Here is a 27,062-nt window from a genome sequence, read left to right as displayed (position 1 = left end):
ATCTCTGTGTCTCTCTAGAAGGTCTTTTTGTGGGTTGAGTGTGCATTTAACCTGTTCCTGTGTGTGCTGTCACTGTCACAGTATGTCAGACAAAGAGTGTGTTTCATGTAAGGCACAGTGTTCCTCTCCTCAAGGGGGTTCACTGCGGTGTACTCAGTGCAGTGTACCCTCCCAGGCTAGCGGGGCAGAGCAAGCTTGCCTAGATTCTATTAGGGGAATGATTTCCAATATTTCTTCTAAATTGTCCCGCAAGGAGAAAGAGACGCAATACTTAAGACAATCGATGACTGAGTTTATGAACAGAGACTCAGGGGGTCATTCCGAGTTGATCGCTTGCTAGCTACTTTTAGCAGCCGTGCAAACGCATAGTCGCCACCCACCAGGGAGTGTATTTTCGCTTTGCAGAAGTGCAAACACTTGTGCAGCAGAATGCCTGCATAATCATTTTGTGCAAAACAAGACCAGCCCTGTAGTTACTCTTCGTGTGCGTTGATTCTAACGACGGAGGGACGGCTTTTGACGTCACACACCCGCCCAGCCATGCCTGCGTTTTCCCCGACATGCCTGCGTTTTTATAAGCACTCCCTGAAAATTGTCTGTTGACACCCAGAAACGCCCACTTCATGTCAATCTTCCTGCGTTCGACCGTGCGACTGAAAGCTTCGCTAGAACCTGTGCAAAGCCACAAAGGACTTTGTAACCGTACGTCGCACGTGCGCATTGCGGTGCATACGCATGCACAGATTAGCCGTTTTTCAACTGATCGCTGCGCTGCGAACAACGGCAGCTAGCGATCAACTCAGAATGACCCCCATAGTACCCAAACCATTGTCTCAGTCCCCTGCCATTGGTCTGCAAAAACGTCCTTTGGCAAATATCCTGCAGTCTGACTCTGATGATGACGGGTCAGACATGGAGGAGGGGGAGGTGGACTCAGAGGTGGTAGAGGCTACTCTGTCACAGAGAATAGAGGCTCTCATAAAAGCTATTAGAGAACGTCTGCATATACCTGATAAGGAAAAACAGAGGAGACTGAGGAATCTTATTTTAATATAAGAAAGAAATCCTCAGCCACTTTTCCTGTGTCAAGGGAACTAAATACACTGTTTGAAGAATTGTGGGTTAATCCTGATAGGAACTGTCAAATCCCTAAAAGGCTGATATCATCTTTTCCTTTTCCTCCTGAGGATAGGGAAAAATGGGAAAATCCACCGATAGTGGATGCATCAGTATCCAGGCTGTCACGGAAAATTGTATTGCCTGTCCCGGATGCAGCCTCCCTAAAAGACACGGCTGATCGTAGAATTGAGAATACACTCAAATCTTTGTATACAGCTGCTGGGGTGGCGCAGAGACCCACTATAGCATGTGGGTGGATTACTAAGGTCATCGCCAAATGGTCGGGTAACCTAATTGAGGGGTTAGGTACCTTGCTCAGGGGGAGATTGTTTTACTCCTGCAACATATACAGACTTTGTTAATTTTTATGGTGGAAGAAATAGGCTTGCTTAATGCATGCACCACTGCTATGGCAGTGTCAGCACGCAGAGGTTTATGGCTACGCCAGTGGACTGCTGACGCAGACTCCAGGAAAGGCGTGGAAAGCGACCCTTCACAGGAGAGGCCTTATTTGGAAATAAACTAGACAAATGGATCTCTAAAGCTACTGCAGGTAAGTCCATGTATCTTCCGTCTGCAGCTCCCCCAGCATGGAAGGCCTACTCAGGACCTAATCTATAGTCCTATCGGACTGCAAAGTTTAAGGGCAAAACCAGAGGTTCTTCTACAGCCACCAGAGGCGCTAGAGGTAAACCACGGAAACCAGCAACTGCCGGTTCTCAGGAACAGAGCTCAAGCTCTGTTTCCTCAAAGCCTTCAGCATGACGGTGGACCGCGATGCCTGGAGGACTGGCAGGTTGGAGCCCGACTAAAATTTTTCAGTCACATCTGGACAACATCATGCCAGGATCACAGATTCTTCAAATCAGGCTTACCAGTTTTACAAGAGGCAAGTATAACCTTACAGGACACCATTCAAAAACTGTTATGGACTCAGGTCATTGTTCCAGTTCCACCTCATCTACAAAACAAGGGATATTATTCCTACTTGTTTGTAGTACCGAAACTGGACGGTTCGGTAGGACCAATTTTGAACCTCAAGTCGTTGAACCCGTACTTACGAGTGTTCAAATTCAAGATGGAGTCTCTAAGAGCGGTGATCTCAGGTCTGGAGGAGGGGGAATTCCTAGTGTCTTTGGATATCAAGGATTCGTACCTTCACATTCTGATCTGACTGCCTCACCAGGCTTATCTATGGTTTGCACTGCAGGACTGTCACTACCAGTTCCAGGCCCTGCCATTTGGTCTCCACGGCACCGAGGGTGTTCCCCAAGGTGATGGCAGAGATGATGTTTCTCCTTCTCAAACAGGGAGTGAACATAATTCTGTACCTGGATGATCTTCTGATAAAGGCGCCGTCCAGGGAGAGGTTGTTGGACAGCATTGGCCTCACAACCAGACTACTCCTGGATCATGGGTGGATTCTGAACCTTCCAAAATCTCACCTAGAGCCAACATGGAGTCTTCCATTCCTGGGAATGATACTGGACACAGAGTCGCAAAAAGTGTTCCTTCCGTTGGAAAAGGCATTGGTAATCCAGTCAATGGTTCGGGAGGTCCTGAAGCCAACCCGGATATCGGTGCATCTCTGCATTTGCGTTCTGGGGAAAATGGTGGCCTCTTCCGAGGCGCTTCAGTACGGAAGGTTTCATGCAAGACTCTTCCAGCTCGTCTGTTGGACAAATGGTACGGATCGCATCTTCACATGCACCAGAGGATCCGTCTGTGGCCAAAAGCCAGGATCTCTCTTCTGTGGTGGCTTCAGACTTCTCACCTAATCGAGGGTCAACAGTTCGGGATTCAGAATTGGATTCTGCTAACCACAGATGCAAGCCTCAGACGTTGGGGAGCAGTCACCCAGGGGGTGCAGTTTAAAAGAAAGATGGTCAAGTCAGGAAGTCGTCCTTCCAATCAACATTCTGGAACTCAGGGCTATATACAACACCAGTCGGACAATGTGATGGCAGTGACGTACATAAACTGACAGGGCGGAACGAAAAGCAGAGCAGCAATGTCAGAGGTGTCAAGAATTCTCCTCTAGGCATAAAAACAAGCTGTGGCGTTGTCGGTGGTTTTCATTCCGGGAGTAGACAACTGGTCAGCAGACTTCCTCAGCAGACATAACCTGCACACGAGTGAGTGGGGCCTTCACCTGGAGGTGTTCAGGTGCTTGACATGTCGATGGAGATATCCACAAATCGACATGATGACCTCTCATCTTAACTCAACAAGAAGCTCAAGCGGTATTGTTCCAGGTCGAGAGATCCACAGGCAGTGGCAGTGGACGCTCTGACGACTCCATGGGTCTATCCTCCACTTCCTCTGATCCCAAGAATTCTGAAAAGAATAAAAAGGGAAAAGATTCAAGCAATACTCATTGCTCCAGACTGTCCAAGAAGGGCCTGATACGTGGACCTTCTGGAGATGCTCCTCGAAGAGCCGTGGCCTCTACCTCTTCGAGAGGATCTTCTGCAACAGGGCCCGCTCGTCTATCAAGACTTACCGTGGCTACGTTTGACGGCATGGAAGTTGAACAACTTATTCTAGCCAGGAGAGGGATTCCTAACAAGGTCATCCCGACTATGATCGAAGCCAGGAAGGGGGTAACGTCTAAACAATACCACCGTATTTGGAAAAAATAAGTTTCTTGGTGTGAGAGCAGACAATATTCTGCGGTGTAATTTCATCTGGGATGTTTCCCGCTTTTTCTGCAGTCGGGTGTGGATGTGGGCCTACGTCTGGGCTCCATAAAAGTCCAGATTTCAGCCTTGTCCATTTTCTTTCAGAAACAATCGGCTTCTCTCCCTGAGGTCCAGGCATTTTTGAAAGGTGTTCTGCAACCTCCCTTTGTGTCTCCCACGGCACCTTGGGATCTCAATTTGGTGCTGCAGTTCCTCCAATCGGACTGGTTTGAACCGTTACAGGAGGTAGACGTAAAATATCTTGTGTGGAAGACTGGCACACTGTTGGCCTTGGCTTCAGCAAGATGTGTGTCGGAGCTGGGGGCGTTGTCTCACAAGAGCCCCTATTTAATTTTCCATGAGGACAGAGATGAACTCAGAACTCAGCAATTTCTTCCTAAGGTGGTGTCTGCGTTTCACATCAACCAACCTATTGTGGTTCCGGTTGTTACCGACACCTCTGCTACTTCAAAGTCTTTGGATGTTGTGAGGGCTTTGAAGGTGTATGTAAACCGAACAGCTCGTCACAGAAAATCGGACTCGCTATTTGTTCTTTATGATCCCAATAAAATTGGGTGTCCTGCTTCAAAGCAGTCAATTGCGTGCTGGATCAGGCTCACTATCCAGCATGCTTATTCCACGGCAGGTTTGCCAGTTCCAAAATCTGTACCGGCCCAATGTACTAGGTCGGTGGGTTCTTCTTGGGCGGCTGCCCGGGGTGTCTCGGCTTTTCAGCTCTGCCGAGCAGCTACTTGGTCAGGTTCGAACACGTTTGCTAAGTTCTACAAGTTCGATACTTTGGCCTCTTAGGACCTTCAGTTTGGCCAATCCGTTCTGCAGGAACCTCAGCACTCTCCCACCCGGTTTGGGAGCTTTGGTACTTCCCCATGGTACTAAATGGATTCCCAGTATCCTCTAAGACGTAAGAGAAAATAGGATTTTAATTACCTTATTATTATTATTATTATTATTATCCTTTATTTATATGGCACCACAAGGGTTCCGCAGCGCCAAATTACAGAGTACATATGCACATAATCAAAACAGGAAAACAGTGACTTACAGTTGAAGACAATATAGGACAAGTACAGGGTAACTAAGCACAACTACACCAGTAAATGACAGATATAAGTTCCAGGTGGCCAAAAAACTGCATGATTTGGGCAGTTGAGGATTATTAAAGTAAGAAAAGGATAAGAACATGAGGGAAGAGGGCCCTACTCGTGAGAGCTTACATTCTAAGGGGAGGGGTAGACAGACAGGGGTGACACAGATGGCGTATGTAGAGAGCGTGGAACAGAGGGTTAGGATGAGATTTGGCTGGGTTTGGTAAAGAAATTGGTCTTAAGAGCCCGTTTGAAGTTTTGTAGAGAGGGGGAGAGGTAAAGAATTCCAGGGGAAGGGAGCAGCACGTAAAAAATCTTGGAGATAGGAGTGGGAGGAAGTAATCAGAAGACAGGAGAGTCGGTGTGCATTAGCAGAGTGAAGAGGACGGGTGGGAGAGTAAAGGGAGATAAGGTCAGAGATGTAAATGGGAAAGGAGTGGGTGAGTGCTTTGTAAGTGAGTGTGAGAAGTTTGAATTGGATTCTGAAAGGGAAGGGAAGTTAGTGAAGGGCTTGTAGGAGAGGGGAGGTGGACATAGTGCATTTGGTGAGGAAGATAAGCCGGGCAGCAGCATTGAGGATAGATTGGAGTGGAGAGAGGTAATTGTCAGGGAGGCCAGTTAGGAGGAGATTACAGTAGTCCAGTCTGGAAATAATCAGGGAGTGAATAATGATCTTAGTGACATCCTGGGTGAGAAAAGGTCTGATCCTGGAAATGTTTTTGAGATGAAAATGACAGGTTTGTGAGAGGTGCTGAATGTGTGGTTTGAAGGAGAGGGAGGCGTCAAGGATTACACCAAGACAGCGTACTTGAGGGCTAGAGGAGATAGTCATGCCATCAATGGATAGTGAGATTGTGGGAGGTGAGGTTGTGCGGGAGGGTGGGAAGATGATCAGCTCAGTCTTAGACATGTTGACTTTAAGAAAGCGCTGGGACATCCAGGAAGAGATAGCAGAAAGACAGTTAGAGGTATGAGTGAAGAGAGCCGTGGAGAGATCAGGGGAGGAGAGGTAGATTTGAGTGTCATCAGCATAGAGGTGATACTGGAAGTTAAAAGAACTAATGAGTTCACCTAAAGAGGACGTATAGAGAGAGAGAAAAGGAGAGGACCAAGAACAGAACCTTGGGGGACACCAACAGTTAGTGGAAGTGGGGGGCGAGGTAGCATCATGAGAGGAGACAGAGAAGGAATGATCAGAGAGGTAGGAGGACAGCCAGGTGAGTGCAGTATCGCATAGACCAAGAGAGTGAAGGATTTTCCAAAGGAGAGGGTGGTCCACAGTGTCAAAAGCTGCAGAGAGGTCAAGAAGAATAATCAGAGAGTAGTGGCCCTTAGATTTGGCTGCATGGAGGTCATTGCAGACTTTTGTGAGGGCAGTTTCAGTGGAGTGGAGAGAGCGGAAACCAGACTGGAATGGGTCAAGCAGTGAGTGAGAGGAAAGAAAGGCAGTGAGGCGATTATAGACAATACGCTCAAGAAGTTTGGAGGCAAAGGGGAGGAGAGAGATGAGTCGATAGTTGGAGAGAGTGTTAGGATCAAGGGTAGGTTTTTTAAGAATAGGGGAGACAAGAGCATGCTTGAAGGCAGAGGGGACAGTGCCTGATGAGAGGGAGAGATTGAGAAGGTGGGCAAGATGGGAACAGGCAGAAGGAGAGAGGTAGCGGAGGAGGTGGGAGGGGATAGGGTCGAGTGGGGAGGTTGTTAGGGGGGAGGAATGTAAGAGGGCCATGACTTCCTCGCCAGATACATGGGAGAAAGATGTCAGAGTTGGTAAGAGGGAAGGGGAGGGGTCGCAAAGGATGGGTGGTGGCTGGTTGCTGGTCTGGTGGGATGTGATGTCTTGACGTATGGAGTCAATCTTGGATGTGAAGTAAGTGGCGTGGTACTAAATGGATTCCCAGACGTAAGAGAAAATAGGATTTTAATTACCTTATTATTATTATCCTTTATTTATAAGGCGCCACAAGGGTTCCGCAGCGCCCAAATACAGAGTACATATGCACATAATCAAAACAGGAAAACAGTGACTTACAGTTGAAGACAATATAGGACAAGTACAGGGTAACTAAGCATAACTACACCAGTAAATGAGGAAGGGAGAGGAGGTGGTGGTGGGCAGAGTAGGGAGTTAACAGTGGCAAAGAGGCGCCGGGGGTTGGAAGACTGGGCAGAGATGAGGATTTTGAAGTATGATTGTTTAGCGAGGGAAAGGGCAGCACTGAAGGATGAGAGCATGAATTTTAAATGGAGGAAGTCTGTTTTAGAGCGTGATTTCCTCCACTGTCGCTCGGCAGTACGTGAGCAATTTTGTAGATATCTGGTGCATTTGGTGTGCCAGGGTTGAGGTGTTGATCTGCGAGGGTGAATAGTGGTTGGCGGAGCGACAGAGTCAAGGGCTGAAGTAAGAGATGCTTTGTATAGGGATGTGGCTTGTTCAGGGCATGTGAGAGAGAGAAGAGGAGAGAGAAGTGAGTCAAACAGGGAGGATAGGGATGAGGTGTCAATAGCCTCAATGTTACGCTTAGTGATGGTAGCCTTAGGAGGGAGAGATGGGGGAGCAGAGATAGATAAGTTGAATGAGAGCAAGTGGTGGTCAGAGAGGGGAAAAGGGGAATTGGAGAAATCAGAAATATCACAGCGGTGAGTGAAAACCAGATCTAGTGAGCTCCCATTCACATGGGAGGGTGAGGTGGTCCACTGGTGAAGAGGTGAGGTTAAGGAGTTTAGAGGCAGGTGGTTTTGTGGGGTTATCGATAGGGATGTTGAAATCACCAAGGATAATGGAGGGAATGTCAGAAGAGAGGAAGTGAGGTAGCCAGTAAGCAAAGTTGTCGAGGAATTTGGAGGAAATGCCAGGTGGACGGTAAATGACAGCAACTCGAAGATTAGTAGGTTGGTAGAGGCATATTGCATGGACCTCAAATGTAGAGAATGTAAGAGATGGTTCTGGAGGTATAAGTTGGTATGTGTAGCTTGAGAGTAAAAGGATCCCAACACCACCCCTATGATGACCCCCAGGTCGGGGTGTGTGTGAGAATGTGAGGCCCCCAGCAGAGAGAGAAGCAGGAGAAGTGGTGTCATAGGGAGTAATCCAGGTTTCAGTAATGGCCAAGAGGTGCAGGGAGTTGGAAATGAAAAGGTCGTGAGTGGGGGCCTGTTTATTGCAAACAGATCTGGCATTCCAGAGTGCACAGGATACTTACCAGTAAATCTTTTTCTCGTAGTCCGTAGAGGATACTGGGCACCCGCCCGGTGCTTCAATCTTCCTGCACTGTTACTTGGTGAAGTATTGTTGTTTGGTTCAGCTGTTGCTGTTCCTGTTTTCAAGTTTGGTTAGCATGGCTTTCCTCTTGTTCTGTGTATGCTGGTTCGTTATTTCTAGAGATGAGCGCCTGAAATTTTTCGGGTTTTGTGTTTTGGTTTTGGGTTCGGTTCCGCGGCCGTGTTTTGGGTTCGAACGCGTTTTGGCAAAACCTCACCGAATTATTTTTGTCGGATTCGGGTGTGTTTTGGATTCGGGTGTTTTTTTCCAAAAACACTAAAAAACAGCTTAAATCATAGAATTTGGGGGTCATTTTGATCCCAAAGTATTATTAACCTCAAAAACCATAATTTACACTCATTTTCAGTCTATTCTGAATACCTCACACCTCACAATATTATTTTTAGTCCTAAAATTTGCACCGAGGTCGCTGTGTGAGTAAGATAAGCGACCCTAGTGGCCGACACAAACACCGGGCCCATCTAGGAGTGGCACTGCAGTGTCACGCAGGATGTCCCTTCCAAAAAACCCTCCCCAAACAGCACATGACGCAAAGAAAAAAAGAGGCGCAATGAGGTAGCTGTGTGAGTAAGATTAGCGACCCTAGTGGCCGACACAAACACCGGGCCCATCTAGGAGTGGCACTGCAGTGTCACGCAGGATGGCCCTTCCAAAAAACCCTCCCCAAACAGCACATGACGCAAAGAAAAAAAGAGGCGCAATGAGGTAGCTGACTGTGTGAGTAAGATTAGCGACCCTAGTGGCCGACACAAACACCGGGCACATCTAGGAGTGGCACTGCAGTGTCACGCAGGATGTCCCTTCCAAAAAACCCTCCCCAAACAGCACATGACGCAAAGAAAAAAAGAGGCGCAATGAGGTAGCTGTGTGAGTAAGATTAGCGACCCTAGTGGCCGACACAAACACCGGGCACATCTAGGAGTGGCACTGCAGTGTCACGCAGGATGTCCCTTCCAAAAAACCCTCCCCAATCAGCACATGGACGGACTGCCACGGTTAGGTGGTATAAAAAAACCACGGTTAGGTGGTATATAATACAATTATGGATGGACGGACTGCCTGCCGAGTGCCGACACAGAGGTAGCCACAGCCGTGAACTACCGCACTGTACACTGGTTGATAAAGAGATAGTAGTATACTCGTAACAACTAGTATGACGACGGTATAAAGAATGAAAAAAAAACCACGGTTAGGTGGTATATAATACAATTATGGTTGGACGGACTGCCTGCCGAGTGCCGACACAGAGGTAGCCACAGCCGTGAACTACCGCACTGTACACTGGTTGATAAAGAGATAGTAGTATACTCGTAACAACTAGTATGACGACGGTATAAAGAATGAAAAAAAAACCACGGTTAGGTGGTATATATTATAATACAATTATGGTTGGACGGACTGCCTGCCGAGTGCCGACACAGAGGTAGCCACAGCCGTGAACTACCGCACTGTACACTGGTTGATAAAGAGATAGTAGTATACTCGTAACAACTAGTATGACGACGGTATAAAGAATGAAAAAAAAACCACGGTTAGGTGGTATATATTATAATACAATTATGGATGGACGGACTGCCTGCCGAGTGCCGACACAGAGGTAGCCACAGCCGTGAACTACCGCACTGTACACTGGTTGATAAAGAGATAGTAGTATACTCGTAACAACTAGTATGACGACGGTATAAAGAATGAAAAAAAAAACCACGGTTAGGTGGTATATATTATAATACAATTATGGTTGGACGGACTGCCTGCCGAGTGCCGACACAGAGGTAGCCACAGCCGTGAACTACCGCACTGTACACTGGTTGATAAAGAGATAGTAGTATACTCGTAACAACTAGTATGACGACGGTATAAAGAATGAAAAAAAAAACCACGGTTAGGTGGTATATATTATAATACAATTATGGATGGACGGACTGCCTGCCGAGTGCTGACACAGAGGTAGCCACAGCCGTGAACTACCGCACTGTACACTGGTTGATAAAGAGATAGTAGTATACTCGTAACAACTAGTATGACGACGGTATAAAGAATGAAAAAAAAACCACGGTTAGGTGGTATATATTATAATACAATTATGGATGGACGGACTGCCTGCCGAGTGCCGACACAGAGGTAGCCACAGCCGTGAACTACCGCACTGTACACTGGTTGATAAAGAGATAGTAGTATACTCGTAACAACTAGTATGACGACGGTATAAAGAATGAAAAAAAAACCACGGTTAGGTGGTATATAATACAATTATGGTTGGACGGACTGCCTGCCGAGTGCCGACACAGAGGTAGCCACAGCCGTGAACTACCGCACTGTACACTGGTTGATAAAGAGATAGTAGTATACTCGTAACAACTAGTATGACGACGGTATAAAGAATGAAAAAAAAACCACGGTTAGGTGGTATATATTATAATACAATTATGGATGGACGGACTGCCTGCCGAGTGCCGACACAGAGGTAGCCACAGCCGTGAACTACCGCACTGTACTGTGTCTGCTGCTAATATAGACTGGTTGATAAAGAGATAGTATACAATACTACTAATATACTGGTGGTCAGGCACTGGTCACCACTAGTCACACTGGCAGTGGCACTCCTGCAGCAAAAGTGTGCACTGTTTAATTTTAATATAATATTATTTATCATGTACTCCTGGCTCCTGCTATAACAACCTGCAGTGCTCCCCAGTCTCCCCCACAATTATAAGCTTTATATACAATACATTGATGTGCAGCACACTGGGCTGAGCAGTGCACACAGACTGAGTCACTGTGTGACTGTGTATCGTTTTTTTCAGGCAGAGAACGGATATATTAAATAAAACAAACAACTGCACTGTCTCTGGTGGTCACTGGTCACTGTGGTCGTCAGTCACTAAACTCTGTCTGCACTCTCTTCTAATCTACAGTATCACAGCAATCTCTCTCTCTCTCTCTTCTAAATCTAATCTAAATGGAGAGGACGCCAGCCACGTCCTCTCCCTATCAATCTCAATGCACGTGTGAAAATGGCGGCGACGCGCGGCTCCTTATATAGAATCCGAGTCTCGCGAGAATCCGACAGCGTCATGATGACGTTCGGGCGCGCTCGGGTTAACCGAGCAAGGCGGGAAGATCCGAGTCGCTCGGACCCGTGAAAAAAAAAGTGAAGTTCGTGCGGGTTCGGATTCAAAGAAACCGAACCCGCTCATCTCTAGTTATTTCACCACTTTCCTTATATATCCTTCTCTCAAAGTATGTCCGTCTCCTCGGGCACAGTTTCCTAGACTGAGTCTGGTAGGAGGGTCATAGAGGGAGGAGCCAGAGCACACTATCAAATTCCTAAAATGCCCATGGCTCCTAGTGGACCCGTCTATAACCCATGGTACTAAATGGATCCCCAGTATCCTCTATGGACTACGAGAAAAGGATTTACCTGTAGGTAATTAAAATCCTATTTGCTCTTCGTTATCGCTTCATCTTTGCACAGAGGCTTTTAGGTGTCAGGTGCTGCATTGAACTTTGCAGATCTCTGGAGTGTGTCAGGTAATCCAGCTCAGTTTTTCCTCAGCAATGTCAAAAACACAAAAATATATCTAGGTACAATACCTTTAAACAAAACTTGAACGACCCAGAAGTTTCAAACACGTCCTGCGTTCGGCCAGCCACTCCCCCGTTTCTCCAGACACTCCCGCGTTTTTCCATGACACGCCTGCGTTTTTTAGCACACTCCCGGAAAACGCTCAGTTACCACCCAGAAACGCCCCTTTCCTGTCAATCATTCACCGATCAGCAGAGCGACTGAAAAGCGCCGCACGAACACCAGCAAATCTACTAAGTTTTGTGCATGCGCATTTAGCAACAAATCGCAGCATAGCGAAAATCGGCAACGAGCGAACAACTCGGAATGACCACCTATGTTAGCTGAATTGATATCACACTTGCCTGCGGAAATAATTATTAGCTGCTGCCTCAGGGCTGCTTGTGTGTCTGTAATGGAGTAGCCCACAGGATCCGACTGTACAATTTAACCCGCGGCTGACTGAATCTGCCCCTAGAAGCACACATAGAAGTGGGTCTACCCAGGAAAATGATATTTATAGTTACAGTATTATTATTCTAAAAGTTACTATAGTGCATAATGTAGACTTGGAAGAAAATTGCACCAAAAAAAATGCATATATTATTCCTCCATTTGCCAGAGCTATATGTATTCTGGGAGGGTCTGGGACTCGGGGTCGACAACAAAAAGGTCGACACACCTTAGGTCGACGCCAATTGGTCGACACACCTTAGGTTGACATGGACAAAAGGTCGACATGGACAAAAGGTCGACATGAACAAGGTCGACATGGAAAAAGGTTGACATGAGTTTTTTATGATTTTTGGTGTAATTTTCTTCGTAGAGTGACCGGGATCCCAAATTAGTGTACCGTGTCCCCTCGCATGGCTCGATTCGCTCGCTATGCTTCGGGCATGGTGCATTCGCTCCGCTACCGCTTCGCTCGGCACAGATTACCGTTCCAATCGTAGTCCACGTGGATTGTTAAGTATGAAAAGGTTCCGAAAAAGAAAAAAATTGTGAAAAACTCATGTCGACCTTTTTCCATGTCGACCTTGTCCCTGTCGACCGTTTGTCCATGTCGACATTTTGTCCATGTCGACCTAAGGTGTGTCGACCAATTGGCGTCGACCTAAGGTGTATCGACCTTTTTGTTGTCGACCTGGAGTCCGGATACCATTCTGGGATGTGCCTGCATCTTCTTCTGTAGTATATGCGCCTTGTTTGCTACTATTCCTCATTATCAGGCAAACAATGCTAACCACTGTGAAAACCCATCCTTCAAAAAAAATGATGCATTTATTTTATTTGTAATGTAAGCAATAAATTTGCAACCTATCTAACACTGCTTTGCATCTGTTTTGTTTTCTTTCAGAAGAAGGAGAAATTAATTTGGAGAGATCGTATTCCTGCATATTTAGTTAATTTTGCTTCAATTTTATTTATGGTAGGTCATATTTATTTGTACAGTATTACATTTGTTTGTTGGTGATACATTAGAGGACATGTAAGATATCTAGCAGAAGAGGATATCTTTATGAATTAATATTTGCAGGATATTGCAAACAGGTGTTTTCAGGAGGAATCTGCAAATATTAAGTATCCTTGACCTCAACATTTAAGGTGGATCATAACTACTTTTCTTGTTGGACTCCTTTCCAGGAGAAGCCTGGAGAATAGACTCTGCGGGTAACTTCAGGGGACAGAGTCATGCTGGCACATAATTAGGCCCTATCCCGTAATGGCAAAAATGATGCGATTTGCGGGTCACGGGTCCAAGAGGAAGGGGGGGGGGGTTTGGGGCTAAATGTTGTGAATTTGCATAATTTAGCCCCGGTACCCTCAAAACGGAGCCACGATTCCTAGTGTTTTCTCCCACATTCTTCCTGCTTCAAAAGGAAGAAGGTGGGATGCAGGAGGGTTGGCCACTGGGTGTGCGCGGGACTACCCAAAAAATCAGGTAGGACTCATCTATATATTTACTAATGGTCAAGTTTCATCGATTTTCATTAATTTCAAATCTATTGAAATCTATCTTAATCGATGTTGTGTTTTAGTGGCTTAAAACGGATGGTGTAATGATTAGCATTACTGCCTCACAGCACTGAGGTCATGGGTTCAATTCACACCATGGCCCTAACTGTGTGGAGTTTGTATATTCTCCCCGTATTTGCATGGGTTTCCTCCCACAATCCAAATATATACTGTTAGGTTAATTGGATCCCAACTAAACTTAACCCTAGCGTGAATGTGTGTGTGTGTACATGTGGTAGGGAATGTAGATTGTAAGCTCCACAGGGGCAGGGACTGATGTGAATATGTGTGCGCTATATAAATAACTGGTAATAAATAAACACACATTTACTAACAGACCATTTTTGTTATTCGTTTTTAAATGTTAGTAAATATGTGATTTTTCCCTCGAAACACAACACCAATTTTGATCGATTTCCAGCAATTTGAAATTGATGTAAATAGACCTTTAGTAAATATATTCACCATTTTTTCAAAGCTGCTACTGATCGATGCCTTTGACCAATGGATTTAAAGCACCAACAGGAATACTGTAAATGCTATGCAAGGCCTGTTTAGCATTTATTTCTGTTACCACTTTAAATCCATTAGTCAATGCCACTATGAAACAATGGACAGATAGTAAACCTGCCACTATGGGTAAATGGGTTCGGTACGTTATGTTGACACTATGTTCGCAGCGAGTATGCCAATAGGACAATGCCAGCACTGGGATCTTCACATGTGTGTAAAGCTACCTAAAGCATTTAAACCGTGCGAGTGTTACAACTTTAAACTTGTCTGTAAGTTCCATCTTGCCGTCATAGTCATGTCAACATACTCCCCGCGGACGAAGGGCAAATTCAAATCAAAGTGAGACACTGCCAGACATCGTGGTCATTTACTGTACTGCTGACAGTCCAAGTCTGCAATGTCAGTGGGCGCGATGTGCCATTCCGACAGGGCACATCACATCCATCACTTTGAATTGAATCCCCCCCATAGTGAGCGCCGAGCTCCTGACCACATCCCCTGTTTATTTTTTGTATATCTATAAAATCTAAAATAACATTTGTCTTATCATATATTATGCGTATGGTGATTAACAGTAAAGTACATTTTATTAAGCAGAAAAATTAAAGCTGTCCTTCAAAATGTTTATAATATTCCTTTGTTCCATAGATTACGCTCACATTTTCGGCAGTGTTTGGCGTTATGATTTATCGGATCACAATTGCAGCAGCCTTGTCACTTAGTTCAAATGAGAACATAAGAGCGAATGTCCGTGTTACGGTGACAGCGACTGCGGTTATTATCAACCTAGTTGTGGTACTTATACTGGATGAGATTTATGGCTCTGTCGCAAAATGGCTCACCGAAATAGGTAAGACCCATGCTACGGCCAATATTAATCATGACTCTTAATAAAACAATGGCTATATAAAACATTGGAAATACAGAAATATAATTTAACTAATTGAGATGCTCAAACTCAAACATGTTCATAATTCAATTGAACTGGGCTGGTTCTACGACCTCAAACATGCTTGCCGTTTCCTAATGATTTTCTGGTTCCACCTAAATTCTGGAGCTAAAATTAAACTAGCAAGAAATCTAAAGTATTAGTTGAGCATGCTAGAGATTTGGCGGGCTCATTCCGAGTTGATCGCTCGCTAGCAGTTTTTAGCAGCCGTGCAAACGCTATGCCGCCGCCCACTGGGGAGTGTATTTTAGCTTAGCAGAAGTGCGAACGCATGTGCAGCCGAGCTCTACAAAAACAGTTTGTGCAGTTTCTGAGTAGCTCTGAACCTACTCAGCGCTTGCGATCACTTCAGCCTATTCGTGTCTGGATTTGACGTCATACACCCGCCCAGCGAACGCCCAGCCATGCCTGTGTTTATTCAGACGCGCCTGCGTTTTTGCAAACACTCCCTGAAAACGGTGAGTTGACACCCAGAAACGCCCCCTTCCAGTCAATCTTCTTGCGGCCGTCAGTGCGAAGGAAAACTTCGCTAGAACCTGAGCACAACCACAAAGAGCTCTGTACCCGTACGTCCCGCGTGCGCATTGCGGGACATACGCATGCGCATAAATGCAGTTTTTTCACATGATCACTGCACTGTGAAAATTGGCAGCGAGCGATCAACTCGGAATGACCCCCTTGATGTACATGCTTGAAGGTCGCGGTGCTACTGTAGCTCGAGAACTGCTTTCAAAAACTTTCAAGAATTTCTCGTTAGTATATTCAGGCCCGGAGGTTACAGACCTGCCCAACCATTTTGCTGCCTGTGGTAGTAACTAAAATAGTGCCTTTCACATTTTTTACACATACCAACGTAATTACTTTTAGTGCAGTATACGCTACAACTGTCAATAATAATAACTTTAGTCAGCTCTAGGTTAATTGCAAAAGTAGAACTGTGAATTCAGAGAATAAAAGCAAGAACAGCTGATCCCCCACACATACTACCTCTTCGTCTTTTTCGTCTTCTTCCCTTGACCCTATTAGTAGCTGGTAGAGCATGCTGGTTCTTGTAGTCAGGGGCATTTTAAGAGAGAAGAGCGCCCGCATGCAGCTTCCGTTGCGGGCCCCTTCCTCTTCGGCAGCGAGTAGACTCTGGCATTACTACTGCATGCGCAGGTCTCCGGGAACATGAAGCTCGTGTATAATTCCTGGGGACATATCCAGTGCGCATGAACAAATCACTTGTAAATGACCGTGGCGTCCGTTTTCCAAGTGACTTGTGTCCGCAGTGCAGGGCCGCCGCCATGGGACTTTGGAGGGGTAAGGATAATATATGGGTGCAGGGTGTGTGGTGTGGCCCTCCTTGGACCCAGGAGCCCGCGTGTACAACGCACCCATTGTAGAAATGCCTATGCTTGTAGTTACTATCTAGTCACTTACCCAGTGCCGCAAAGTCCTAGCTTTAAACTCAACCGGTAAAGTGTGTTTATGACTGTATTACAAACTGTACTCTTCGTGGAATTCAATGTTTTTCTACATTTAAGTAATTCCAGACAGCAGTGCGACCTTTATTGTGTACATATGTAAGGTTATTTTCAGTCTACACCTACTAGAGGTGTGGATTGAAGTCATGAGAATACAATTCTATATAGTTTTTTGTTTGTGCAGACAAGTCAGGGATTTACTTAAAGACAATTGCTGTCAATCCTGATTTGAAAGACAAGTCTGAAATTTAGAAAATTCTGTTTGTACATTTAGTCACCTTTCTCTATAGTCCATGACTTTGGAGCTGAATTATTATTATGACATTTCACCCATTAATATCAATCCTTATCTTATACCTTATCTGATATCACGACAATAGGAAATTATTTTAGCATGGCACTGGATCATATTTGCCTAGTCTCCCGGAAGTTGCGGGAGACTCATGATTTTTCAGGTAGACCCCGTACCCCTGTAAGAGTATCCATATCTCCCGAACCCTGCCCATTTCCTAGTGAAGCAAGCAGGAATCATGGCTCTAGTTTGAGGGGGTAGCGCTAAATGATGCAAAATTGTATAATTTTGCCCCACACCTTCCTCATGGACCACAAATTGTGTCATTTTGCTGCTACTGGGTGAGATCACATGATGTGAGAGCCCCGCCCCGCTTGCAGCGTCTCCTCTCCGGGCTTCTCCTGAAGAGGAGTCTTAAATAGTTGCCAAGTATGCACTGCACTATGGTGGTCATTCCGAGTTGTTCGCTCGCTAGCAGTTTTTAGCAGCCGTGCAAACGCTATGCCGCCTCCTACTGGGAGTGTATTTTAGCTTAGCAGAAGTGCGAACGAAAGGATCGCAGAGCGGCGGCAAAGTTTTTTTGTGCAGTTTTAGAGTAGCTCAATACCTACTCAGCGCTTGCGAACACTTCAGACTATTTAGTTCCTGTTTTGATGTCACGAACACGCCCTGCGTTTGCCCAGCCACGCCTGCGTTTTTCCTGGCACGCCTGCGTTTTTTCGAACACTCCCTGAAAACGGTCAGTTGACACCCAGAAACGCCCACTTCATGTCAATCACTCTGTGGTCAGCAGTGCGACTGAAAAGCTTCGCTAGACCCTGTGTGAAACTACATCGCCCGTTGTAAAAGTACGGCGCGCATGCGCATTGCGCCGCGTGCGCATAAGTGCCGTTTTTTGGCCTCATCGCTGCACAGCGACCGAAAGCAGCTAGCGATCAACTCGGAATGACCCCCAATAGTCATTTAAGAAGTAAGAAGTAAAGTGATAGTTCATGTTAACACTTTACTTCTTTGTACAGACCAAAAGATCCGTAGTATCCCTCTCGAAAAATACTGTATTCAACATTTTAGCCCATAGGTTACAATGGGCTAATGGCATCTTTTCTGAGCTTTTAGATTGCCCATTTTCACAGTCCCTATAGACAATAATGGGTTCTGCTTTTTCGACCGATAGACAGGGATGTAGCATACACTTTATTTTTAATACTTAGACTTGTCTTGTTTATTATTGTTCTGTAATTCTGAATATTTTTATTGAATTATTATAAGAGTTATGTTTTAAGTGTAAAATACTTTAATTGGAAACATTTAGAATAGTGTACTGATCTAATACCATATAGGATTACTGTATAAGTGTCTTGTATTGTAATGTAAGACTTTTTTATGTATTAGATAGGCCGTTCAAGACAAACAATTATAGGCATAAAATTATCCCGTTTAATTCTACCATGATAGTGACTCATAGATCTCTTTTGGCGTGTGGTCACTTGTGGAGATCGTGTGACCATCAAAAGTTTTTCTCAAAGTTAAGGTGTATATTTATCAAAGCTTGGAAAGAGATAAAGTGGAGAGTGATACAGGGGTCTATGTACTAACCCTTGGAGAGAGATAAAGTGGACAGAGATAAAGTGCCAGCCAACCAACTCCTCTCATTTTCCAAACACATCCTTTAACGTGGCAGTTAGGAGCAGATTGATTGGTTCTTTATCTCTCCACTTTGTCTCTCACTAAGCTTTGATAAATACCCACTAAGTTAGCATGTTGTATACAAGTAACCTTCATTTCAGATGTTATTGGTGACCCATTTATAAGAAGCGTTATCCTGTGTATGTTGCAATTATTTGCTCTTTTTTTGATAATAAAGGGTTATTGTTGTATTTTACATTTATCAGAGGTACCTAAAACTGAAAAGACCTTTGAAGAGCGGCTGATCCTCAAGGCATTCCTTCTGAAGTTTGTGAACTCCTACGCCTCAATATTCTATGTGGCCTTTTTTAAAGGACGGTAAGTTACACTTTGGAGAGAGACCGGAGTAAGACGATACTGCAGAAGTTGTCACGTCAGGGCTAAGTGATGTCAGATGACCATACAGAACTGCTCAGGGGGAAAGGAAACTCCTTTATTCATCACCTTACCATATTAGTTCCCAGTGTTTTATTAAGATGACTCTTGGATGACTCTTGAACTTTGCAATTCATTTTTTTTTTCTTCATTTTCTTTTTAATACAAGCTGAAATACAGTAATAGTCATTTACAATATTTATATGAAAACAAGGAAATAGGCAATAGGTAGAAGCACTGTCAAATCAGAATAAATAGTAAAAACTGTGTGCAGCATTATTACTACAATATCCCCATAAAAAAAAGCAAAGCAATAATACACGGTCTAGTCACATTATTATGAGCACCAGCTAATAGCCAGAGTAACCGCTGCATGTAGCAAGGACAGCAGCTAGATGGGCTGAACTGTCATTATACACACAAATCTGGTAGCCCCAAGGTTCATTGTGATGGTGAGCTGCTCTACTATAGCGTGTTGATCGGCCCTCACGCACCTTCGTAGCCGACGCTCACCTCTCACATCAGTGGCACGTGGTGCTCCGCAGTTTCCACGTCGGTTATTCGCAATGGTGCCATTTGTCCAGTCAGGCTACACCTTTACCGCAGCAGCACACGCACAGTTCACACACTGCGCGGTGTCAGGAATACTACCACCCTTTGCCCGAAAGCTGATAATCATCCCTTTTTCCAACTCTGATAAATCACCCCTTTTACAACGAGTGATATGTGTGCAGACCAAGGGGTTATATTTACTAAGGTCCCGATTTAATTTGAGTTTGTATTTTTCTTCTAAGTGTGATCAAGGGAATTTACTAAACACAAATCTCGGCAGTGTTGGGGCTATTCCAGTGGCGTAACTACTGCCCCCGCAGCCCTCGCGGTGGCTTGGGGGCGAGGGGCTGCGGGGGCGCCGCCACTGATTTAGAGCAGATTGACATGCGGACGAACGTCCGCATGTCAATCTGTTGTCACTAGCCCCCCGCTGTGAAGTAGGGACACGGAGGGCACAGCGTGCGCCTCTCCTGTGTCCCTCTGAGTCTCCGGCGTGTCGGGGGCGTGTCCTATGAAAAGGGGGCGTGGCTTCGCGGAGGACCCGCGATCGCGGGTCACGCCCCCGTTTCGTCACTGAGGGGGCATGCCCAGCGCTCTGTGAGCTGCTGGCATGCCCTCTCTCCCACTGTCTGCGCTGAATAGACGCTGTGCGCATGTGCACAGCGTCTATTCACTACTGCTCTGCTATGCAGAGCAGTGACTGTAGGAGACTCCCAACTGCCCCCCCCCCCCATCGCGGGACACTGCGGGAGGTATGCATATATGGCACTGGGGGGGCACTGAGAGGGCATATATGGAACAGGGGGGGGGGCACTGAGGGGGCATATATGGCCTGAGGGGGCATATATGGCACTGGGGTGGCACTGAGGGGCATATATGGCACTGAGGGGGCATATATGGCACTGGGGGCACTGAGGGGGCATATATGGCACTGGGGGGGCACAGAGGGGTCATATATGGCACTGAGGGGGCATATATGGCACTGCGGGGTGCACTGAGGGGGCATATATGGCACTGAGGGCATATATGGCACTGGGGGGCACTGAGGGGGCATAGATGGTACTGGGGGGCACTGAGGGGGCATATATGGCACTGGGGAGGCACTGAGGGGGCATATATGGCACTGAGGGGGCATATATGGCACTGGTGGGGCACTGAGGGGGCATATATGGCACTGGGGGGCACTGAGGGGGCATATATGGCACTGGGGGGTACTGAGGGGGCATATATGGCACTGGGGGGCACTGAGGGGGCATATATGGCACTGGGGAGGCACTGAGGGGGCATATATGGCACTGGGGGGGCACTGAGGGGGCATATATGGCACTGTATGTGTACCTGGCACATGGGGGGCTATATTTGGCACTGGGGGCATGTGAGCACCTGGCATTGTGGGGGAATATCTGGCACTGGGGGCATATGTGGCACTGGGGGGAGAGGCTATATTTGGCACTGGGGGCATGTGAGTACCTGGCACCGTGGGGGAATATCTGGCACTGAGGACATATGTGGCACTGGGAGCACAGCCCTAGCAACAAGCACTACCCCCTAGCAATGAGCATGACACCCAGTGCATGAAACCCCTGGCAACGAGCATGACACCGAGTGCATGAAACACCTGGCAACGAGCATGACACCCTGAGCATGAAAACCCCTGGCACCGTGCATGGAACCAAGAGCATGAAACCCCTGGCAACGAGCAGGCAATTTAAAAGTAATTAGAAGCCTTAATGTAGGACTTAATGTGTAATGGGCATTACGGTGTGTGGCATAATGTATCACGGACATTGCGGTGTGTGTCAGAATGTGTCACAGGCATTACGGTGTGTGGCAAACTATATCACGGGCATTGTGGTATGTGGTATAATGTCTCAGGGGCATTACAGTGTGGCATAGGGTATAACGGGCATTGCGGTATGTGTCACAGGCATTACGGTGTATGGTATACTAGATCACGGGCATTGTGGTATGTGGTATAATGTCTCAGGGTCATTGCAGTGTGTGGCATAATGTATAATGGGCATTGCGGTGTGTGGCATAATGTGTCAGGCATTACGGTGTCTGTATACTATATCACGGGCATTGTGGTATGTGGTATAATGTCTCAGGGTCATTGCAGTGTGGCATAATGTATAACGGGCATTGCGGTGTGTGTCATAATGTATCACGGACATTGCGGTGTGTGGTATACTATATCATGGGCATTGTGGTATGTGGTATAATGTCTCAGGTTCATTGCAGTGTGTGTCATAATGTATCACGGACATTGCGGTGTGTGTCATAATGTATCACGGACATTGCGGTGTGTGGTATACTATATCATGGGCATTGTGGTATGTGCTATAATGTATCAGGGGCATTGCAGTGTGTAGCATAATGTAAACCGGGCATTGCGATTCCTGTCATAATGTGTCATAGACATTACGGTGTGTGGCATAATGTGTCGGGGGCATTACGGTGTGTGCATATTGTGTCATGTGCATTATTGTGTGTGGCATAATGTCTGAGGGCCTTTGCAGTATGTGGCATAATGTATGCTGGGCATTACTATAAGGAGGAAAAATGACAAATAATGGAAGGAGCATGAATCAGGATTATTTTTCTTTCCTGTGGTGGCTAACGTCTGGGCGTGCAGGTTGCAAAACTGGGGTATAAGGTAGTCCATTCCTGCAATGCCACGCCTCTTTATGCGAAGCCGCGCCCATTTAAACAAAACCACGCCCCTTTTTGGCGCCGCGCACCTTCGGCGCGCACATGTTTGTCCCTTTCCTAGTGCCAATTATGGGGGGGGGGGGGGGGCGCCGAAGAATTTTTTGGCTTGGGGGAGAAAAATTTCTAGTTACGCCACTGGGCTATTCGTATTGTTTTTCCTGGCAGAGTTCACAAATACGAACTAATAGACCATCGGTCAAACACAGCTGTTATTTTATACATCTCGGTAATTTACTAAGAATTCGTATTCTCAATCACTGCCGACAATAGTCAAACACTGCCGGGAAAGCACAGAATTCTTTAAAAAAAAGGAACTTTCAAATAGACCTGCTTTTTGCTGGTGTGTTCAGATATCATGCACGGATCAGTGAGATCCGTGCATGCTTATCTGTGTAAAATGGTCTGAAATAGTTAAAAATTATAAAAAAAAATTGCGTGGGGTCCCCCCTCCTAAGCATAACCAGCCTCGGGCTCTTTGAACCGGTCCTGGTTGTTTAAATACCAGGGAAAAATTGACTGGGGTCCTCCGTATTTAGACAACCAGCACCGGGCTTTTGGGCCGGCCCTGGTTCCAAAAATACAGGGGACAAAAGACGTAGGGGTCCTCCGTCTCTTTAAAACCAGCACTGGTCTCCAATAGCCGAGAAGATCTGCTTTGTACCCGTATGACGCGCCTGCGCATTGTGGTGCATACGGAAGCGCAGTAGTAGCGATCAACTCGGAATGATCCCCTTAGAAATAGAAATGAGGATTTAATCCATACTTACCTACATTCAGAGGTCCCTCTCCGGGAGGAGTGAACAGCCAGGTCAGTCAGCAGGGGTGGAATGGTGGCGTGGCATGGCACAGGGGGCGGATCTGTAGCTTGGCGATGTATAATAAGCTGTCCAGGAGCATGGCAACATGTTTGTATCATCGTAGCTAGGCTCCCCACTGCACAATGGCTATATTACCAGCATTGTACAGCGGGGGGCGTGGCTATGATGACGCAATTCAGCGCAAATCGCATTCTCTTCCCCCTTGAAGAAGGAGTTAATCTGGGGACGGATCCAGCAGGGACCATGGGGGTCATTCTGACCCGATCGCACGCTGCAGTTTATCGCAGCAGTGCGATCAGGTCAGTACTGCGCCGGCGCCGCAGTGCGCCGGCGCATGCCAGACATCCGAAGGCCGTCGTTGCCTAGCGATCGCCTCTGCCTGATTGACAGGCAGAGGCGGTCGCTGGGCGGGAGGGGGCGTTGTCCGTCCAACGCAGGCGTGGCTGGACCGTTGGGGGGGCGGGTCGCGGCGGCTGCGTGATGTCCCACGCAGCCGATGCGACCCGGGCAGCGAAGAGGTTCTCCCGGCCAGTCACAGGAGCTGCACTGGCCAGGAGTTACTCCTCAAATGCAGAAGCATCGCCGCTGTGCGATGCTTTTGAACTTCTGCGGGGGCAGCCGGCACTGACATGCGGGGCGGACTAGTACTGTGCTGGGCGTCCTCCCGCATGTCTGAGTGCCTGATCGTAGCTGTGCTAAATTTAGCACAGCTACGATCAACTCGGAATGACCCCCAATATCCGGGAAACTTACCCACCTTACCTGGGGACTGGGAATGCCACCCCATTTCCGGGAGCCTCACGGCCATTGTAGGAGAGTAGGTAAGTATGATTTACTCTAAAAATAATTGTATTGCAAACAGATAAAAAACATTCAATATTAGATATGCAAAATGGTTATAATAGATCATAGGTTTGGGTGGGTTATATTGTTTCTGTGCAGGGTAAATACTGGCTGCTTTATTTTGACACTGCAATTTAGATTTCAGTTTGAACACACCCCACCCAAATCTAACTCTCTCTGCACATGTTATATCTGCCCCCCACGCAGTGCACATAGGGGGTAATTCAGACCTGATCGCTTGCTAGCGTTTTTTGCAATGCTGCGATCAGGTCAGAACTGCGCATGTGTATGCACCGCAATGCGCAGGTACGTCGCACGTGTACAAAGCTGATCGCCGCTCAGCGATGGGTTTGTGTGAAGAATCCATTCGCACGGCCATTCTAAAGGAGATTGACAGGAAGAAGGCGTTTGTGGGTGTCAACTGACCGTTTTCAGGGAGTGGTTGCAAAAACGCAGGTGTGTCCATGCATTTACAGCAGGGACGTGCGGTGAGCTAAATAGCTCAGGAGGCACTGGCTAGCACCAGAGCCAGATTTACATGCAATATATGAGCCAAAGCGTACATCTGGGCATCGCATTATACACAGGTGCAGCAGTATAAATTCCGCCTCATCCCACCGCACGTCACTGGTTTACAGGGAAGGTTCCTGACGTAATTTCCGTTCCGGACATGCTAATGTGATCGCAGCGGCTGAGTAAGTCCTGAGCTGTGCAGAGACTGCACAAGATCTTTTCGTATAGCTCTGCTACACATGCGATCGCACACTTGCAAAGCGAAAATACACTCCCCTATAGGCGGCGACTGAATTAGGTCCATGGTTTTGCCCAACTCCTAACAAATTTGCTGCTACGATCAGGTCTGAATTACCCCCACTGTGCAAAGGAGAAGCAGTGGAACTTTCTTTTACGTAACATCATGTTGTGATGCTGAAATACTAAAACAACCACTGATAGGAATCTTTGATAGATAGCAGATTATCCTAATTTAATTTACATGATGTCCGTGAATTGAATGCAGCAGTCTGTTCTTTCCCAGTGCAAGATTTTATTGAGTTCCCTGTAAACGTATCATTTTCATCTGATGGAGCTTTTTTCTTTTTGATGTTTTGCTGAACAATGCAAAAAATTCTATACAATAATAATACAGTCATAATAACACAGCAAGTGTGAACTGCTGCTAAGGCCAATAGGGCACAATGGGGGTCATTCCAAGTTGTTCGCTCGTTGCCGATTTTCGCTATGCTGCGATTTGCGGCTAAATGCGCATGGGCATGGTACGCAGCGCGCATGCGCTAAGTTATTTAACTAAAAACTTAGCAATTTTGCTGGTGTTCGTACGACTCTTTTCAGTCGCACTGCTGATCGGTGAGTGATTGACAGGAAAGGGGCGTTTCTGGGTGGTACCTGAGCGTTTTCCGGGAGTGTGCTAAAAAACGCAGGCGTGTCAGGGAAAAACTCGTGAGTGTCTGGAGAAATGGGGGAGTGGCTGGCCGAACGCAGGGCGTGTTTGTGATGTCAAACCAGGAACTGAACGGACTGAGCTGATCGCAATCTGTGAGTAGATCTGGAGCTACTCAGAAACTGCAAGGAATTATTTAGTAGCAGTTCTGCTAATCTTTCGTTCGCTATTCTGCTAAGCTAAGATACACTCCCAGAGGGCGGAGGCCTAGCGTTTGCAATGCGCGGAATGAGGGCCAATGTAAGGCCTTCCCCCCTATGAGTACCAGATTTCTCATGACTTGGATTATAACTTAAACAATCTTCTTTAGTTATAGTTACATGTTATCTGCCTGTGCTGGCCATGAGTAGATTCAATGGGATGTGTTAATTCGCCGGCTGTTGTGGTCCCAGCGGTCATGCCGCCAGAGACAATCCCGGCGCTCCAGGGCTAGTCCACGACACCCATAGAGTGGGAACAGATTCTGTGGCTAAAGAGTAGCGAGCCACCGAGCCCGCAAGGGGACTCTTTGCGCTCGCCCCGCTGCCAGCATGCTGGCGGACAGGATGCCGCTGTCGGGATATTGACAGCTGGCAAACCGGCCGCCAGTTAATCATAATGAATCCGGTTCAATGGGTTGTTTCTGACACCTATTTGTATAATTTATTTCCTTTCCTGACTTGTTCTTGGTGCCACTAATGATGTCCTACCCCAGAACTAATATTTGCCACACATTCGCTATAGTGACCGCCATTGGTACAGCGATGTGGCTGTGGATCTGTTATTGGTAATGCAGCCGTGGCCAATGACACGCCTGTGGCACTCCCATAACACAGCCTTTTTTTGCATATACTTTAGGCCACCTTCCAGTGGCCGCCCAAGATTGTCCATGGTTGTTCACCGCCAACTCTGTTACAAGCAACTCTGTATGCAACAGTGATGTCTGCGTACAGTCAGGGGAACGCATGCGCTGTAGCGGTTTTTAGATCATATTGTGCATGGGCATCACTCAACTGTGCAAACATCAGCATTGAGTCACCTCTGAATCAGGCTCATGCGCTGGACAAACAGGTCCTGCAACACAGGATGCAGGGACAGCAGAAGGCTGTCAGTGATTGATGCAGTTCAGATAAGTAATGCGTGCTGGATGTGTGGCGCCCCCTGCTGCATTACCATATTCGAGCTATGGCTGTTACTTCTATGTTAGCAGCAGTAAAAGCACTTCCAACCATGGCCCTCATTCCGAGTAGATCGCTCGCTAGCTACTTTTTGCAGCCGTGCAAACGCATTGTCGCCGCCCACGGGGGAGTGTATTTTTGCTTTGCAAGTGTGCGATCGCATGTGCAGCCGAGTGGGACGAAAACGTTTTTTGCAGTTTCTGAGTAGGTCTGAACTTACACAGCCCTTGCGATGACTTCAACCTGTCCGGTTCCGGAATTGACGTCAGACACCCGACCTGCAAACGCCTGGACACGCCTGCGTTTTCCCTACCACTCCCCGAAAACGGTCAGTTGACACCCATGAACGCCCTTCTTTTGTCAATCTCCTTGCGAACAGCTATGCAAATGGAATCGTCGCTAGAAGCATTGCACAGCAACGATGCTGTTTGTACCCGTAAGACGCGCCTGCACATTGCGGTGCATACACA

General features: G+C 46.7%; 1 protein-coding gene across 1 annotated transcript in view; it reads left to right on the top strand.

Annotated features, from left to right (window-relative positions):
* ANO2 (anoctamin 2) overlaps nt 1–27,062 on the top strand; it is a 498,883-nt gene that overhangs the window by 332,000 nt on the left and 139,821 nt on the right. The window contains exons 15-17 of the mRNA XM_063928499.1: nt 13,112–13,183; nt 14,932–15,133; nt 18,883–18,994. Coding sequence (XP_063784569.1) covers nt 13,112–13,183; nt 14,932–15,133; nt 18,883–18,994 — 386 coding nt within the window. The remainder of the gene's footprint in view (nt 1–13,111; nt 13,184–14,931; nt 15,134–18,882; nt 18,995–27,062) is intronic.

The sequence above is a fragment of the Pseudophryne corroboree genome, chromosome 6 (assembly GCF_028390025.1).
Source record: "Pseudophryne corroboree isolate aPseCor3 chromosome 6, aPseCor3.hap2, whole genome shotgun sequence".
Lineage (NCBI taxonomy): Eukaryota > Metazoa > Chordata > Amphibia > Anura > Myobatrachidae > Pseudophryne > Pseudophryne corroboree.
Note: the sequence above shows the minus strand (reverse complement) of the source record. Positions and strands in the feature narration are given on the sequence as shown.